The sequence below is a fragment of the Brachycentrus maculatus genome, unplaced genomic scaffold, assembly GCF_059751285.1.
Source record: "Brachycentrus maculatus isolate JH-2025_06_01 unplaced genomic scaffold, ASM5975128v1 h1tg000007l, whole genome shotgun sequence".
NCBI lineage: Eukaryota > Metazoa > Arthropoda > Insecta > Trichoptera > Brachycentridae > Brachycentrus > Brachycentrus maculatus.
In genome coordinates, this window is record NW_028280762.1 from 1,156,338 (window position 1) to 1,171,737 (window position 15,400).

Here is a 15,400-nt window from a genome sequence, read left to right on the forward strand (position 1 = left end):
TGTCAAAAATCTGCGTAATCGGAGGGCATGTATGACTAGATGTATGGATGTGAAAGAGGCGAGGAGTGTATGTCAGGACAGAAGAGTGTGGCGTTCCATCCTCTCTGCCTACCCCTGCGGAGAAACGGCGTGATGGTAGTAGTAGTAGTAATGACTAAAATATTTATGGGAACCAAAAATAAAATGACGGATCGGTATCTCAAAGACATTATTTACGTAATATTCATATTTTGAATACTATTGTCATAAATCAGTGTAATCCAATAGCAAAATGCATCACAATCACCGGTCCTGTATGGGACCGGTGAGCATTAAATAACGCAAATTCGCAGTCCCTTAAAGGACCACTAGGCGGCTAAAAGTTAACACATATAGAGTAGGGGTGTGAGTAATTAATGAATAAAATATATTTTATTTTTATTGGAATAACCCGCAACGCCTCTACTTTTAGAGGCTTGTCTGCAGGTAGGATAGCAAGATGAGGAAGTCAAATGTGAAAAATACATCACAAACACCCATACCAATTATAAAAACATAAATCTTTCTTGAATTTTTTTTGCAATTGGCGGGAATCAAATCCCCAATGGCAGTTTCGGAGTCGAGCGTCTACCCGACTACGCCACGACGCCTGTCAATATATGGATTATGTTACAATGATTAAGGAGACACTTGTTTTTACACCACTTGAGTTTTATTAAAGACTACTAGTTTCGGAAGCTAAACCATCGTCAAGTCTGAATAATAACTAAAATATAAAATTTAACCATTGTAACATGTCTTACCACAAAGTTAATGCGGAAACAATAAATAAAATATGGATTATGTTTACAACATTTTGAGTGTGTCCAAATACTGGATTATCTCCAATTACAGGAGTTATTTTCATATTATTTTTTGACATCTCATCAAAGATGAAGAAAAGATGATCAAATTATAAGATTAATAATAAAAATGAAAATGGTATTTTCTGGCGTTTCTCATGTGTGTGATTATAATCCAGGATTCGGATCTCACATACTAATATAAAAGTTTCTGCTTAGTAAAAAGCTTCTTTACATCTCACCAATAGATGTCTCTAGTGAAGTTTTAGTGATTCATGAACAAGGTTTCTAAATTGGTTCATATATATAGAACTTCCAAGAATTTGAGTAGTGTGGTTGTTAATAATGGGTAGAATTGGTGAATGTTACACGTGTGTAAAGTGATCACTTAAACCAGCCTATGACGGTCGTCAGCCCCGTAAATGCCCAGACTTCCATATTCTTCTTCATCTTTGATGAGATGTCAAAAAATAATATGGATTATGTTAATTATTTCAATTAAAATTTTATTTATCACCTTGTATATTTATTATAGGTAGGAAATGCCCAAGATTTACCGACTGAGCATGCCGGATTCCTCATGGCCCTTGGTTTGAATGGCCATTTGAAGGATATGGCGTTCATGAATGTGTACGAGTACCTTGTGAAGTGCCACGAGATGACCAGTGTGGGGTTGCTACTCGGCATTGCTGCAACATACAGAGGTGTGCATAAGAAAAGCTTTATAATAACAGCGGAACCCCGGAAATCCGAAATCCCGGATCATCTGAACAAGATTTTGAAGAATTTTTTTTGTAGGAAAACATTTTAAAAACACATAAAATTCTTCTTCTTCTTGGTGTCGGCCTTGTGGCCTGTTTTTAAGAGGGATTAGCCTCCTGCGATGTCGATTCCCAGCTACTAATCCATCTCTTTGGTGGTCCGTACAGTGCGATGTGGGGGAGTCTGGATGGTTCCATTCGCATATCATTGTCTCTACAACATTTTGAGTGTGTCCAAATACTTGTTCACAAAATCTGGATTATCTCCAATTACATAATAAAAAATAATATCATTGTCTCCTTTTTGCCTTCTCCAACTAACGACATCTTTGATCTCGCATATTTCCCTAATCCTGGCGTTTCTTATTCTCGAAGACTCTTGCCTGATATGCTTCTTAGAGTCTTCATTTATTATTACATAAAATTATTATATTTAACCTAATTTTGTTTCAAAATGATTGAAAAGTAAATAAAGTAAACAGTACTGTACCTGTATTGGTATTCAAGTACGAGGGACTGGTAGCTCGAAAGTCTCTAATGACTTTACATAGATTCATCTGCGGAGCGTATGTCGAATATTAGGTGGCAGTGGGCGGCCATGTAACAACTGTAGTGTAAAGTGTATTACTGTACATATTACAAATTTCTCGGCTAATCTGAACATTTTCCAAATCCGAACAGGTCACAGCACCAATTATTTAGGATTTTCGGGGTTCTACTGTATGTCTCAAAACCGGCTCCCATCTTGAATTCAAATAGGAGGGCATTTGTCGAACGTCATGATTCTGTGTAACCTCTATATGCAAATTCTATGTTGAATTAAAAACATCTTTACATTTCCAATTAATTATGTGCTGTATTCAAATTCAAGCTGATTTTGAGACACCCTGCGTGATGAAGTAGTTTCAGCACTCGGATTGTACAATTGTCACTACATCTTGTGTTCTGCCATTTTTGTAGGTACGATGGACGTAGCAATTACGAAACTGATGGGTATACACGTTGAAGCACTATTACCTCCGACTTCCATCGAATTGGACATACCTCAAAATATACAAGTAGCCGCATTGCTCGGGGTTGGGTTATTGTACCAGAAGACCGCCCATACTCATATCACGCAGGTCCTGCTGAGTGAAATAGGTCAGTCAAGATTCACATTGATTCTTTTACTTTGCATTAATGTACATTTTCTATTAAGTGGTGTTACACAAAGTGAACAATGAATGATAAGGAGAATGTTACATACATATTTCTAATACAAAATGTGAAATAAGTGCCTTTTTGACATCTTAACATAAATAAAAAAAAAATTCTTGAATGTTTTCCGCAGATACTTTTGTGGTACATTTAAAAATATCTTTATAAAATTAATTAATTTTATAAAGATTGATGAATTTTGTCCGCCTCCATAGCGTAATGGTCAGCACACTCGGCTGCCTTTCTGGATGCCCTGGGTTTGTTTCTCAGGGGGGATCAAATAAATATGTGATTTTTTCACTCTTATATTTATTCAATATTAACCTGAAGCGGAGGGCTGATACCTTTCCTTCTTGTGTTAACGGTCAAGACAACACAGTGTTTATATGATGTAGTGCCCTATGCACTATTGGGATGCGGATAAGGGTTTGAAGAGGAAGAAAATAAATAATATTTATTTTCACCTCCCCCCTGGGAATCGAACCTGGGATGTGTTTATTTTTTACAATAAAATACAACTTAGTTGACTCAAAAAATCAGTGTTTGATTTAATATTTAATACAGATATTAAAATGTTCTACAAAGTTCTACAAATTAAACGCCAAATCTATAAATAAATCAATATTCATGTTACAATTTGCAGGTCGGCCTCCTGGTCCGGAAATGGAGAATTCCTCGGAAAGAGAGGGGTACGCCTTGGCTGCGGGACTGGCTCTGGGACTAGTAGTTTTGGGAGCACACGCTTCGGCTCCTCAGCACCTCGCTCCGTCACTAACCCACTACATGCTCGGGGGGACCAAGAAACCACTAACAGGTAACTGCTTCACCGGTTCAAAATGGATGATGTTCAATATACAAAACGACATTGAATAATATTGTTTATTTTAACATATCGCTCACTGCTTCCAAGAACGTCATATATCAAAAATCGACAATTTTCAGTTGTACATGTTTTCGGAATGCCCAGAAAATGTACTATATCCCAACAAAAGCGGCATATTTTTAACTCAATATTTACCCGGAACAGGGCAGAAAGTGTTGTTTTTGCATTTTGAAGAAAAGGTATTGTTTTATTATTTTATTAAATATACTAAATGTTTTATAAATGGAGAAAAAATCTTCAGATTTTACCTAAAAAGATCTGTTGCACAATAAAATGTTTAATAAGTGGCTTGATATTTATTTTTAATACATTGTGTTATATTTTTAAAATTTTAAAAATGTTTTCCTGAAAAATCATGTTTTTTGATTTATGACGTTCTTGAAAGGAATGAGCGATATACTTCACTTGACGCCTACTACAAAAAATACATTGAAAAACGTAAAAATAACAATGGTATATAAACCAGTGTTAAACTTTCCATTTTTAAGAAAAAAAATAACCCATTAAAGCGAAAAAATAGGCCACCCTGGTGAGAAAATAGCTCAAACTGATTTTACCATAATATTTTATGAGGTACAGTACACTTCCGATTTTCCGGGGCCAGATTAATTAGAAAGCGGATTATCCATTGTCACTTGACTCGTTGAAAAAAATAATTATATAAACAAAAACATTTCATAATAGTACTTATAATAATGTTGAAACACGTGTTAAGGGCCAAACACATTTGTCGTATGCAGTAAAAGAATAACAGTATCTCACTAATATGTCATGTTTATAGTTAGGAATATTTGTTAAATACTTTTTTACTATTTACTGGTCGAAATATTTGTGTCAAGATCCCAGATGTAAAAGGTCTTTTATATTATTTTTTGACATCTTATCAAAGATGAAGAAGAATATGGAAGTCTGGGCATTTACGGGGCTGACGACCGTGATAGGCTGGTTTAAGTGATCACTTTACACACATGTGACTTTCACCAATTCTACCCATTATTGACAACCACACTACTCAAATTCTTGGAAGTTCTATATATATGAACCAATTTTGAAACATTGTTCTTGAATCACTAGAACTTCACTAGAGACATCTATTGGTGAGATGAAAAGAAGCTTTTAAAGAGCAGAAACTCTTTTATTAGTATGTGAGGTCCGAATCCTGGATTATTTTCACACACATGAGAAACGCCAGAAAATATAATTTTATTTTTATCATTTAAGCTTATAATTTGACCAGATAATTTATTTACAACATTTTGAGAACAAGTATTTGGACACACTCAAAATGTTGTAAAAGGTCTTTATTGTAGAGCTATCATATAAGGACAAACATAAGCTTTAGCATTCTAATCTCCTGAGATCTCCGGTTCCAGGTTCGCAGAAGGAGAAGTACAAGCTGGCGTCGTTCCAGATCCGCGAGGGGCCCACTGTGAATGTGGACGTGACGGCCCCCGGAGCCACGCTCGCCCTCGGCATGCTGTACCTGCGCAGCGGCAACGCCGAGGTGGCGCGGTGGCTCCGCCCGCCTCCCACCCACTACCTGCTCAACCACGTGCGCCCCGACCTGCTGCTGCTCAGGGTCATAGCTAGAGGTATTCAGCCACCTCATCATCTTTATTTATTTATTTCATTTTTATATATTTATACGGCACAAGGGCCTTTTACAATGGAATATAAAAACAATAAAGAACAATTCGTTTATATTCAGTAATACACAAAAATATTGATATAGTTTTTTTTTTTTAAGGAATAACATGCAAAGCTTCTATTTTAGATGCTTGTCTGCAGGTAGGATAGTAAGGATAGGCAAGGTAAATGTGAAAAACACATCACAAACACCCAGACCAATTGAAAATAAATCTTTCTTGAATTCATTTTGCAATTGGCAGGAATCGAACCCGCGACGCCAGTTTCGCAGTCGAGCGTCTACCCAACTACGCCACAGCGCTTGCCTGTGGCGGTTCAGTAGCTGTTAAGCTTTCTTTCGAGTGTTTTATGTAGTAATTTCTTTCGACTGATTAATTGTATTAGGTCTTTAGTAAACCAAGTTGGATACTCTTTTTGCTGTAGGGTGTGAAGGTTGGGACATGAGAATTTTTTGTTTCATAGAATATGGAATGAGGTTTATCTATCGATTGTTCGATATTAACGTCGCAAAGAAATAACCAATCAATAATTAGTCAAATGGAGATTTATAGCATCAAAATACCCTTTTTTTTAATTTAGGAGAGTTTGCTTCTAGTTTGGGCAAGCTACGTGGAATGCAATATGTAATATATTGATATATAAAGGAGGATGATCATCCACAGGAAATAGCGTATCATTAGATTTTACAATGGAAATATTTGTTTGGTTAGAAATTACTAAATCAAGGATGCGAATTTGATGATTTTGAATAGAATTATGCTGATATAGATTAAGGAAGTTTAACATATCTAGTATTTCACGCGTATGATCGTTTACACATTAATCTAGGGCGAAGTAATCTTATTGCCTTGCTTTCTCCTTGTAGAAATACCACATTTATTAGATTGAAAGAAATAACATGTTCATATTCTTTTTTGACATCTCATCAAAGATGAAGAAGAATATGGAAGTCTGGGCATTTACGAGGCTGACGACCGTCATAGGCTGGTTTAAGTGATCACTTTACACACGTGTAAAATTCACAAATCTACCCATTATTGACAAGCACACTACTCAAATTCTTGAACCAATTTTGAAACATTATTCTTGAATAACTAAAGACATATATTGGTAAGATGAAATAAGCTTTTTATTGAGCAGAAATTCTTTTATTAGTATGTCAAAAAATAATATGAAAAAAACTCCTGTAATTTATAAGATAATCCAGATTTGTGAACAAGTATTTGGACACACTCAAAATGTTGTAAATAACATGTTGCTACAAAAACAGACAAAAAATAATGTCCTGTTATTTTTTCTAAAAAATGTTTTTTGTTCTTTTAATGTGAAAAAAAATTGAGAAGTAAGTGGTTAACAGACTTTTACCATGCTATAAGAATTCAATTTTTTTTTTTTCATAGGATTAATTCTTTGGGATACCATTGAGCCGTACGAAGAATGGGTGGAAGACTACGTACCTGAATCTATAAAGCCGTACTGTTGTGTCAGGCCTAATGAAGACCATTCCGATATTGATTATGAAGCCATGAAGTAAGCATTTTGTTGTATTATCTATAGTCTATGGTAATCTAATCTTAAATCCTTGTTAATTCATCAAAAATTATCACAAGGGATATCATCATACATATCGCTCACTCCTTTCAAGAACGTCATAAATCAAAAAACTTGATTTTTCAGGAGAACGTTTTTAAAGTTTAAAAAGAAATCACAATGTATTCAAAATAAACATCAAGCCACTTATTGAACTTTTTACTGTGCAACAGATCTTTTTAGGTAAAACCTGAAGGTTTTTTCTGCATTTGAAAAATATTTAGTATATTTTAAAAAATAATTAAACAATACCTTTTCATCAAAATGCAAAAACAGCACATTCTGCCCTGTAGCCGGTAATTATTAAGTTAAAAATATGCCGCTTTTGCTGGGATATAGTACATTTTTAGGGCATTCCGAAAACATGCACAAATGAAAATTGACGATTTTTGATTTATGACGTTCTTGAAAGGAGTGAGCGAAATATGTATACTTATTTAGTTTTTAACAAAAATGTTAATAAAATAATTATATAACCACTCACCGAGATTTTTACGTCTACGCATTAGTGCATTAATGCACGTTTAACCTCGGCTCGTAACGCATGTCTGTATTGAAAACTAAAGTGCATGTTGGTCTTCGGGTCGACCAAAAATCGCATGTGGTAGACATTTTGTGTAGTTTTGAGTGTGTAAATGGTGCTATGGTGGTGAAGGGTAGTATTGTTTGCATGCTGTGTTAGTGATTATCCTGACGAAGAGACGGGTACGTCTCGAAACCGATAGACGTAAAAATCTCGGTGAGTGGTTATATACTAATTTTATTAACATTTTTGTAAAAAAATAAATAAGTAAAAATGACTAACCACAAAGTAAATGCTTTAAATATTAATAATATTGAGAATATTATATATATGTATATTTACTATTACATAATTGAAAATTATGCATGTCTCACTAACATTATATAATTGAAGTTAACACATTGTTTGTGAAAAATGCTTAAAGCGCCTTTTAATATAATGTTAGTAGAGATCGGGAGACACTTATAAGTGTCCTATTTGCTTACTTTTGGTGGCGTGAGATATGCGAAATTTTAATTTAATTTCTTGCGTTTAGTATACGAGTCTAATTATAATACTAATTAGGGTCAGAGTTGATGAAGAAACCGCCCGCAAACAATGTGTTAAAATGCAGTTTACATCAAAGTGTTGATGCCATCCTATTGGAAGAAAGTGTGGAAAGTGATGCATGGCAGAATTAAAAATAAAGATATCATAGAGGAATGTAAGGCTGAGTTTGGGATGTTTGAAAAGATTATGAAAGGTTGTTTGAGGTGGTTCAGACATGTGGGGCGAATGGATGATGAGAGAAAGACTTAGAGAGTATATTTGCAAATGCGAATAGGATAACAGCACAAGGACAGCCAAGGAAGACTTGGCATGACCAAATAAATTATTATCTCAGATCTGGTTGTGTCAAAAGTTTGCATAATCGGAGAGCAAGTATGACTAGATGTAGAGGAAGCTAGGAGTGTATTTCGGGATAGACAAGTACGGCGTTCCATCCTTTGCTTAAGCCTGCAGTAAAATAGTGTGATAGTAATAGTGTTAGGTCATGAGTATATACAGTAACTTTACATTTATGCTTATCATTTTTTATCATGTAGATGATCTGTCTTACCAATGAGAGTCCTAAGGCCTTTTTAACAGCATTGCTCCATTTTTTTATCATCAAGAAAAATACAAAAAAGTAATAACATCATACTATTACCAAATAGTTTTAATTAGAAATAAAATAAATGAAGACTCTAAAAAGCATATCAGGCAAGAGTCTTCTTGCCTGATATGCTTCTTAGAGTCTTCATTTCAGAGAGAGATTGATCATCGTCAGAGAGAGATTGAATAAGAAATGCCAGGATCAGGGAAATATCCGAGATCGAAGATGTCATTAGGTGGGGAAGGCAACGAAGGAGACAATGGTATGTGAGGAGAATAGAACCATCCAGACTCCCCCACATCGCACTGTACGGCCAACCCCATGGTAGACGACTCCCGGGCAGACCACCAAAGAGATGGGTCGATAGCTGGGAATCGACATCGCAGGAGGCTAATCCCTCTTAAAAACAGGCCGCAAAGCCTACAATAAGAAGAAGAAGTTTTAATTAGTTTCATGTATTTACTTTCAGCCAAGTCTACTGCAATATAGTGGCTGGGGCCTGTTTCTCGATTGGACTGCGGTTTGCGGGCTCGGCAAACCAAGATGCCCGTGACACTATTTTGTTTTACGTCAAAAAGCTCATCATGTTCGGATCGAAAAGCATCGGGGAACTGGCGGGAAAGGCAACTACCGAGACCTGCCTAAATCTGGTTCTCATCAGCGCTGCTATGGTAACATAAATTTTTGTATATCATATATAACCTATGAGTAACTTGATTGTTTTGACAGGCGTTGTGGCGTAGTTGGGTAAGATGCTCAGCTGCTAAACTGGTGTCATGGGTCCGATTCCTGTTAATTGCATAGTAAATTCAAGAAAGATTTATTTTCAATTGGTCTGGGTATTTGTGGACCTATGCTTGTTCCATGAGCGTTGCCAGATGGTTTTTTAATGTTTTCAGCAAATAATTCTAAATAATTAAAAATTTAAACTTCATTTATAATTAATTAAGGGAATAAGCTATGAATGGCCGTATTTTTCCGTTTCAAAATTGCAAATTTTTTATTGTGTAGTGACTACCCGAACCCGGGACGCGCATTTTTATTTTAGCACCGGAAGAGAAAGATTAAAAGCACTAAGTGGATAAATAGTATATTTTATTATAGGTAATGGCAGGAACAGGCGATTTAGACATCATGAGGTTGTGTCGCCACCAGCGGTCCAAAGCCGGACCCGGCGCGAGTGCATTGAGTTATGGCTCGCAGTTGGCAGTGCATTCCGCGTTGGGTTTACTGTTTTTGGGCGCGGGACGATACACTTTGGCCACAACGCCGACTGCAACGGCAGCTCTCCTGTGCGCCTTCTTCCCCAAATTTCCGCTGCACAGCAATGATAACAGGTTGGTTTATAACTGTGCTTTTGTGGGATAAACACTTTTGTAATTTTTACAATACTATGCATACTCTATATTTATTTTAAAATTAAATATTGTCAAAAGATTCAGAAACCACATTCTTTCTTTTCTAATTTTTATGATTGCAATCATTATTTTTTTATAAAAAGCGATTTATATTTAGGTTACTTCTGTAAAAAAAAAAATTCCAAAAGGGTGTTTAACCTTTTAACCGTGTTAACTTTGTTCCTGAGAGACGCCCGTACGTGGCGGTATTTCGCCGTTTTTTTAAATGATTACTTTTATCATGTATTTAGTTGAGAAACGATTTATTTCCCTAAACAAAAACGTTCAATGGGATTCATTGTGCCTTTTTGGTACTCTATAATACAGGTGCGTCACATTATTCTTGAAATATATTAAAATATAAACAAATAAGATCGTAACATAAATAAATCAAAGCACGCATCGTGTGTCACTCTTACCCACTGGCGATGCGTAGCGTCGAGAGTGAGACAGATATAGGGCATGATTATGTCGCGGACTAATTACCGACCTCAAGAAAAATCAGGGATCTGTTCTTTTATTTATCTTTGTGATGTTACAAATTATTAGTCAGATATTTCAACAGATGTCATAAGGCCAAGGATTGACGTATTATTTTATCCAAAGTTCCACACCATGAAAAAATCCCTCCAAGTTGAACTGAGGTTCGAAACTTGGAGCAAAGTAAAAACACATACGCTTATGTCAGCTGCGTATGGGGCATGTTTTGTTAAAACACATACAGTTATGCGAGCCACGTGGATCCGGTTAAATAATAAAAATAAACAGTATAAATGCACCGCAGAACACAATAAAAATATGTCGTGTCATTATACTAAGGACAGTTTTTAGCCTATTAAATTCTGAAAAAACAACCATTTGTTTGCATTTTTTTACATGTGCATCAATATTATCAGCAGCTACAGAAACAAATCTCACAAACCCATTTTGAAAAATGGCCTGATTTGGTGTGAAATCAAAATGATTTTTTTTATCATTGTAAAATTCTACGAGTCTCCTTGGCTTCCTCCCAGGTCAGTCCGGCGTCTCGAAGTTCCGCTGAGTATAGTCGGTGAATGGTCGTCAGCGGCCTTCCGGGACGCCAGAATCCTCGGGGTTGGAAGAAAAGACATGAGGGGTTGATGCTCTCAGGTGGCATTCTAAGGACATGTCCCAACCATGTCCACCTTCTCCTCTTCAGGACTTCCAGTATGAGGGGCTGTTGCCTAAAAGTGCAAGTAGTTTATTTAAAATTTCAATAAGGTTAAATGTGATTTTCAGGTACCATCTGCAAGCCTTTCGGCACCTCTACGTATTGGCAACAGAACCCAGGCTGCTGATCCCCCGGGATATATCCTCGGGGAAGATTTGCTATGCCAACGTGCAGGTGGTGACACTCGACAAGGAGCGGTTGGTCAACTTGAGGGGACCCTGCCTGCTTCCGGAACTGGACAAGCTGAAGGAAGTTAGAATCTCGGATGACAGATACTGGTCGATTGTTTTCAAGAGGAACAGAAATTGGGACCAGCTCTTGTATGTTTTATTAATCCATTTATGAACTTCTATCTTTTTGATAAATTTATTCATTAAGGGTGGGACATGTTCATTTTTCCCTTCCCAGACCTGAGAGGGTGGTTCGAAATCCCCCTAAAATAGTGTTTCATTTGATAACATTATAATCTTTCAAACAATTCATTCAAATTTTTTGTAGTCTTTGCAATAATATTGGGGCATTTTTTTTTTTGAAAATTCCTAAATATGTTGTTCTCAATTTCTTGCTTTGATAAATATTCCTGGGATCATGGTTAAACCTATTGATACATGATCCAATAATCAAATGGTCCGTGTCCCGTGTGTTACGTATGTTAACCTTAGACTTTTTATTTATTACTACTGTGCACCACAACTGTGTGGAAGCGAGATGGCAGTTATGAACAGCATTCTTTCGATCATACACGCTACGATTCGCACAGTCAATCTGTGAACATGCTACTGACTGCATGTCGTTTTTCGCAAGTTCTGTATTATTACATACAATATTTCTATTCAGACGAATGAGGCCCCTCATATACCCCCTTGGGAGCATGAATCATTTTTAGATACTTTGTATAAGGAAGGTTAATGTAATGTGTATTTTCTGATTATATTTCAGATCCCTTCTCGAAACATCTTCTTGCCTCGATGTGAAGCAAAAAGCCGGTTGTCTTTCATATCTGGAAGACCCTCAAGGCTTCCAGAGTCTCCTCGCCCAAATGCTGACCACGGAAAAATCTAACGTCTGGTCTGCGAAACCGGATAACATCCTCGCCTTTTCCAACAACCCTGGAACGGTCAACTTCACAAAACACTACTTATTCGACCCTTTATCCAACGCCTTGGCCACCACATTCTCGGGATCTTCGTCTGAAAATTTAAAGGGCGATAAAAATGAAGAATTCTGCAATAATAATATTTGCAGTACCTGTTATTTTTCCGGGGTCACTAAGATATTCGGAGAGACAGAAAAGCCGGAGGAATATCTCAAGAGAAAAGATAAAACAACCAACTCGACAGAATACAAGACTCTGTTTAAGTTAGACAGCAAATGTGTATGTGATAAGCACACTCCGGGAGAAAGAGAATTCATACAAATATTGGCCGTTGTAACATATGAATGTGTCATACGAGATACACTGTGCATACTACCAGTCTGGGTCACATTAGTTAAAGTAAGTTTACCCATCACAAATAAACTTGTACACAACATTTTGAGTGTGTCCAAATACTTGTTCACAAAATCTAGATTATCTCCAATTACAGGATTAATGAATTAATCCAGGATTCGGACCTCACATACTAATAAAAGAGTTTCTGCTCAATAAAAAGCTTCTTTTCATCTCACCAATAGATATCTCTAGTGAAGTTCTAGTGATTCGAGAACAATGTTTCAAAATTGGTTCATATATATAAAACTTCCAAGAATTTGAAAGGTGTGGTTGTCAATAATGGGTAGAATTGGTGAATGTTACACTTGTGTAAAGTGATCACTTAAACCAGCCTATGACGGTCGTCAGCCCCGTAAATGCCCAGACTTCCATATTCTTCTTCATCTTTGATGAGATGTCAAAAAATAAAATAAACCTGTACATCAGTTCGTTCATTAGAATAATGATAATTCGTAATTTGTAATTTTTGCCATTTTCACGGTCTTAAAATCAATGTTCAAATTTAAATGCCCTCCGTAGTGTCGTGGTCGGTGCGTTTAGCTACCGTGCTGGAGGCCCCGGGTTCGATTCCCAGGGGGGGGGATGAAAATACATATTAATGATTTAATAATAAATAATAAAACCCTTATCCGCACCCCAATGGTGCATAGGGCACTGCGTCATATAAACGCAGTGTTATCTTGATCGTTTACACATGAAGAAAAGGTGATCAGCCCTCTGCTTCAGGTACCAGTCCAGGGTAATATTGAATAAATATGAGAGTAAAAAAATCACTTATATTTATTTTACCCCCCTTGGGAATCGAACCCGGGACCTCCAGAACGGTAGCCGAGCGTGCTGACCATTACACTACGGAGGCGGACAAAATGATTAATGATTATTAATGATTTACACTCTAAAATTTATTTAATATTACCCTGGACCCTGAAAATAAAACTGCGTTTATATGATGCAGTGCCCTTTGCACCATTGGAGTGCGGATAAGGGTTTGAAGAAGAAGAAAAATATTTTCATTTTTGCGTAAAGTGTCTAAAGTGTAATTATTTTTTCAGATTCTTCAGGATTTATCCAAGAACACTTCAGTTCATCAGGTCTGGCAGCTGAAGCTTCTGTTTGCTCACATAAATAACCACAATAGCAGGTACAACGAGAGGATAGAAGGCATGTCTGATAGTTCGAAGTCTAAAAATGAACCTCTGATCTCAAACGAATTTGCCGTCTCATTGAAACAGAAAGTAGAATACATCTTCGACTCGTGGGAGCAAGAATTAGGACAGAGTCTCAAGGAATTTATCAAAAGGAATGAGAATTCTTATTCCATGATCTTTGAATGCTGTGATAGTAAGAAATTAGCCACGTACATAACGTACTACGATATACCAAATAAAATATTCTCAGATGGTAAAGAGGACGCATCTCATTTCAATGTTTTCGATATTTTTGTCTCAAAAGAAAAATTAGGCCTAGATTCTTCAACAGTACAAAAAATTGTTAGCATTATCAATACAGAGTATTCATAATCTGTAATTTATTATTTTAAGAACAATGTAGATAATTTAGTTTGCAATAAACATGTTTTTTTATATTGTATTTTATTTTCCCCATCTTCATTCTTGTATGTATCTGTAGTGAAGTAATTACATAGTTACAACATTTTGAGTGTGTCCAAATACTTGTTCACAAAATTTGGATTATCTCCAATTACAGGAGTTATTTTCATAGTTATGAAAATAACTCCTGTAATTGGAGATAATCCAGATTTTGTGAACAAGTATTTGGACACACTCAAAATGTTGTAAATAAATTATCTGGTCAAATTATAAGCTTAATAATAAAAATGAAAATGGTATTTTCTGGCGTTTCTCATGTGTGTGATTATAATCCAGGATTCGGATCTCACATACTAATATAAGAGTTTCTGCTTAATAAAAAGCTTCTTTACATCTCACCAATAGATGTCTCTAGTGAAGTCCTAGTGATTCATGAACAAGGTTTCTAAATTGGTTCATATATATAGAACTTCCAAGAATTTGAGTAGTGTGGTTGTCAATAATGGGTAGAATTGGTGAATGTTACACGTGTGTAAAGTGATCACTCAAACCAGCCTATGACGGTGGTAAGCCCCGTAAATGCCCAGACTTCCATATTCTTCTTCATCTTTGATGAGATGTCAAAAAAAAAAATGCAATAAACATGTTTTTTTTAATATTGTATTTCATTTTCCCCAACTTCATTCTTGTACGTATCTGTGGTGAAGCAATTACATAGTTGTTTGGTTACCATGCTCCGGGCCCAGGGTTCGATTGGAGGGTCAAAATAAGTATGTAAAGTTCTTACACTTTAAATATTGATTTTATATCACCCTGGACTGATACTTGAAATGCCCGACAGATTATCTTACCTTCATGAAATTAGCAAAAAGGTAAGACTGTTATGATACGATGCAGTGTCCTATTCACCACTGGGTGCAGATACAGGTCAGAACAAGGATAAAACGGCATTGTTGCATACTCATATGAAAGAATCCAAGTACAGTCTAATTTTCATATGACAAAGTTGGAAAATACAAGTTAAAAAAATAACAAACAAAAAATTCTTAATGTAACATAAAAAAGAAATATTTTGAATATTGAAAGCATTAACTTTGTGGATCATATTGATATATTATTTCGAGAAATAAAAATACTTTGTGTTCTGATCTATATATATATATATATCTATATATATATATATATATATATATATATATATATATATATATA

General features: G+C 35.9%; 1 protein-coding gene across 1 annotated transcript in view; it reads left to right on the top strand.

Annotated features, from left to right (window-relative positions):
* The window catches only part of LOC148313610 (anaphase-promoting complex subunit 1-like), a 28,669-nt gene extending 14,448 nt beyond the window's left edge, over window positions 1–14,221 (top strand). Inside the window, exons 12-21 of the mRNA XM_088260063.1 lie at window positions 1,357–1,525; window positions 2,543–2,722; window positions 3,423–3,593; window positions 5,036–5,254; window positions 6,710–6,839; window positions 9,027–9,228; window positions 9,662–9,894; window positions 11,215–11,466; window positions 12,086–12,641; window positions 13,691–14,221. Coding sequence (XP_088116189.1) covers window positions 1,357–1,525; window positions 2,543–2,722; window positions 3,423–3,593; window positions 5,036–5,254; window positions 6,710–6,839; window positions 9,027–9,228; window positions 9,662–9,894; window positions 11,215–11,466; window positions 12,086–12,641; window positions 13,691–14,158 — 2,580 coding nt within the window. The 3' untranslated portion in view covers window positions 14,159–14,221. The remainder of the gene's footprint in view (window positions 1–1,356; window positions 1,526–2,542; window positions 2,723–3,422; window positions 3,594–5,035; window positions 5,255–6,709; window positions 6,840–9,026; window positions 9,229–9,661; window positions 9,895–11,214; window positions 11,467–12,085; window positions 12,642–13,690) is intronic.
* Window positions 14,222–15,400: the final 1,179 nt, after the last annotated feature.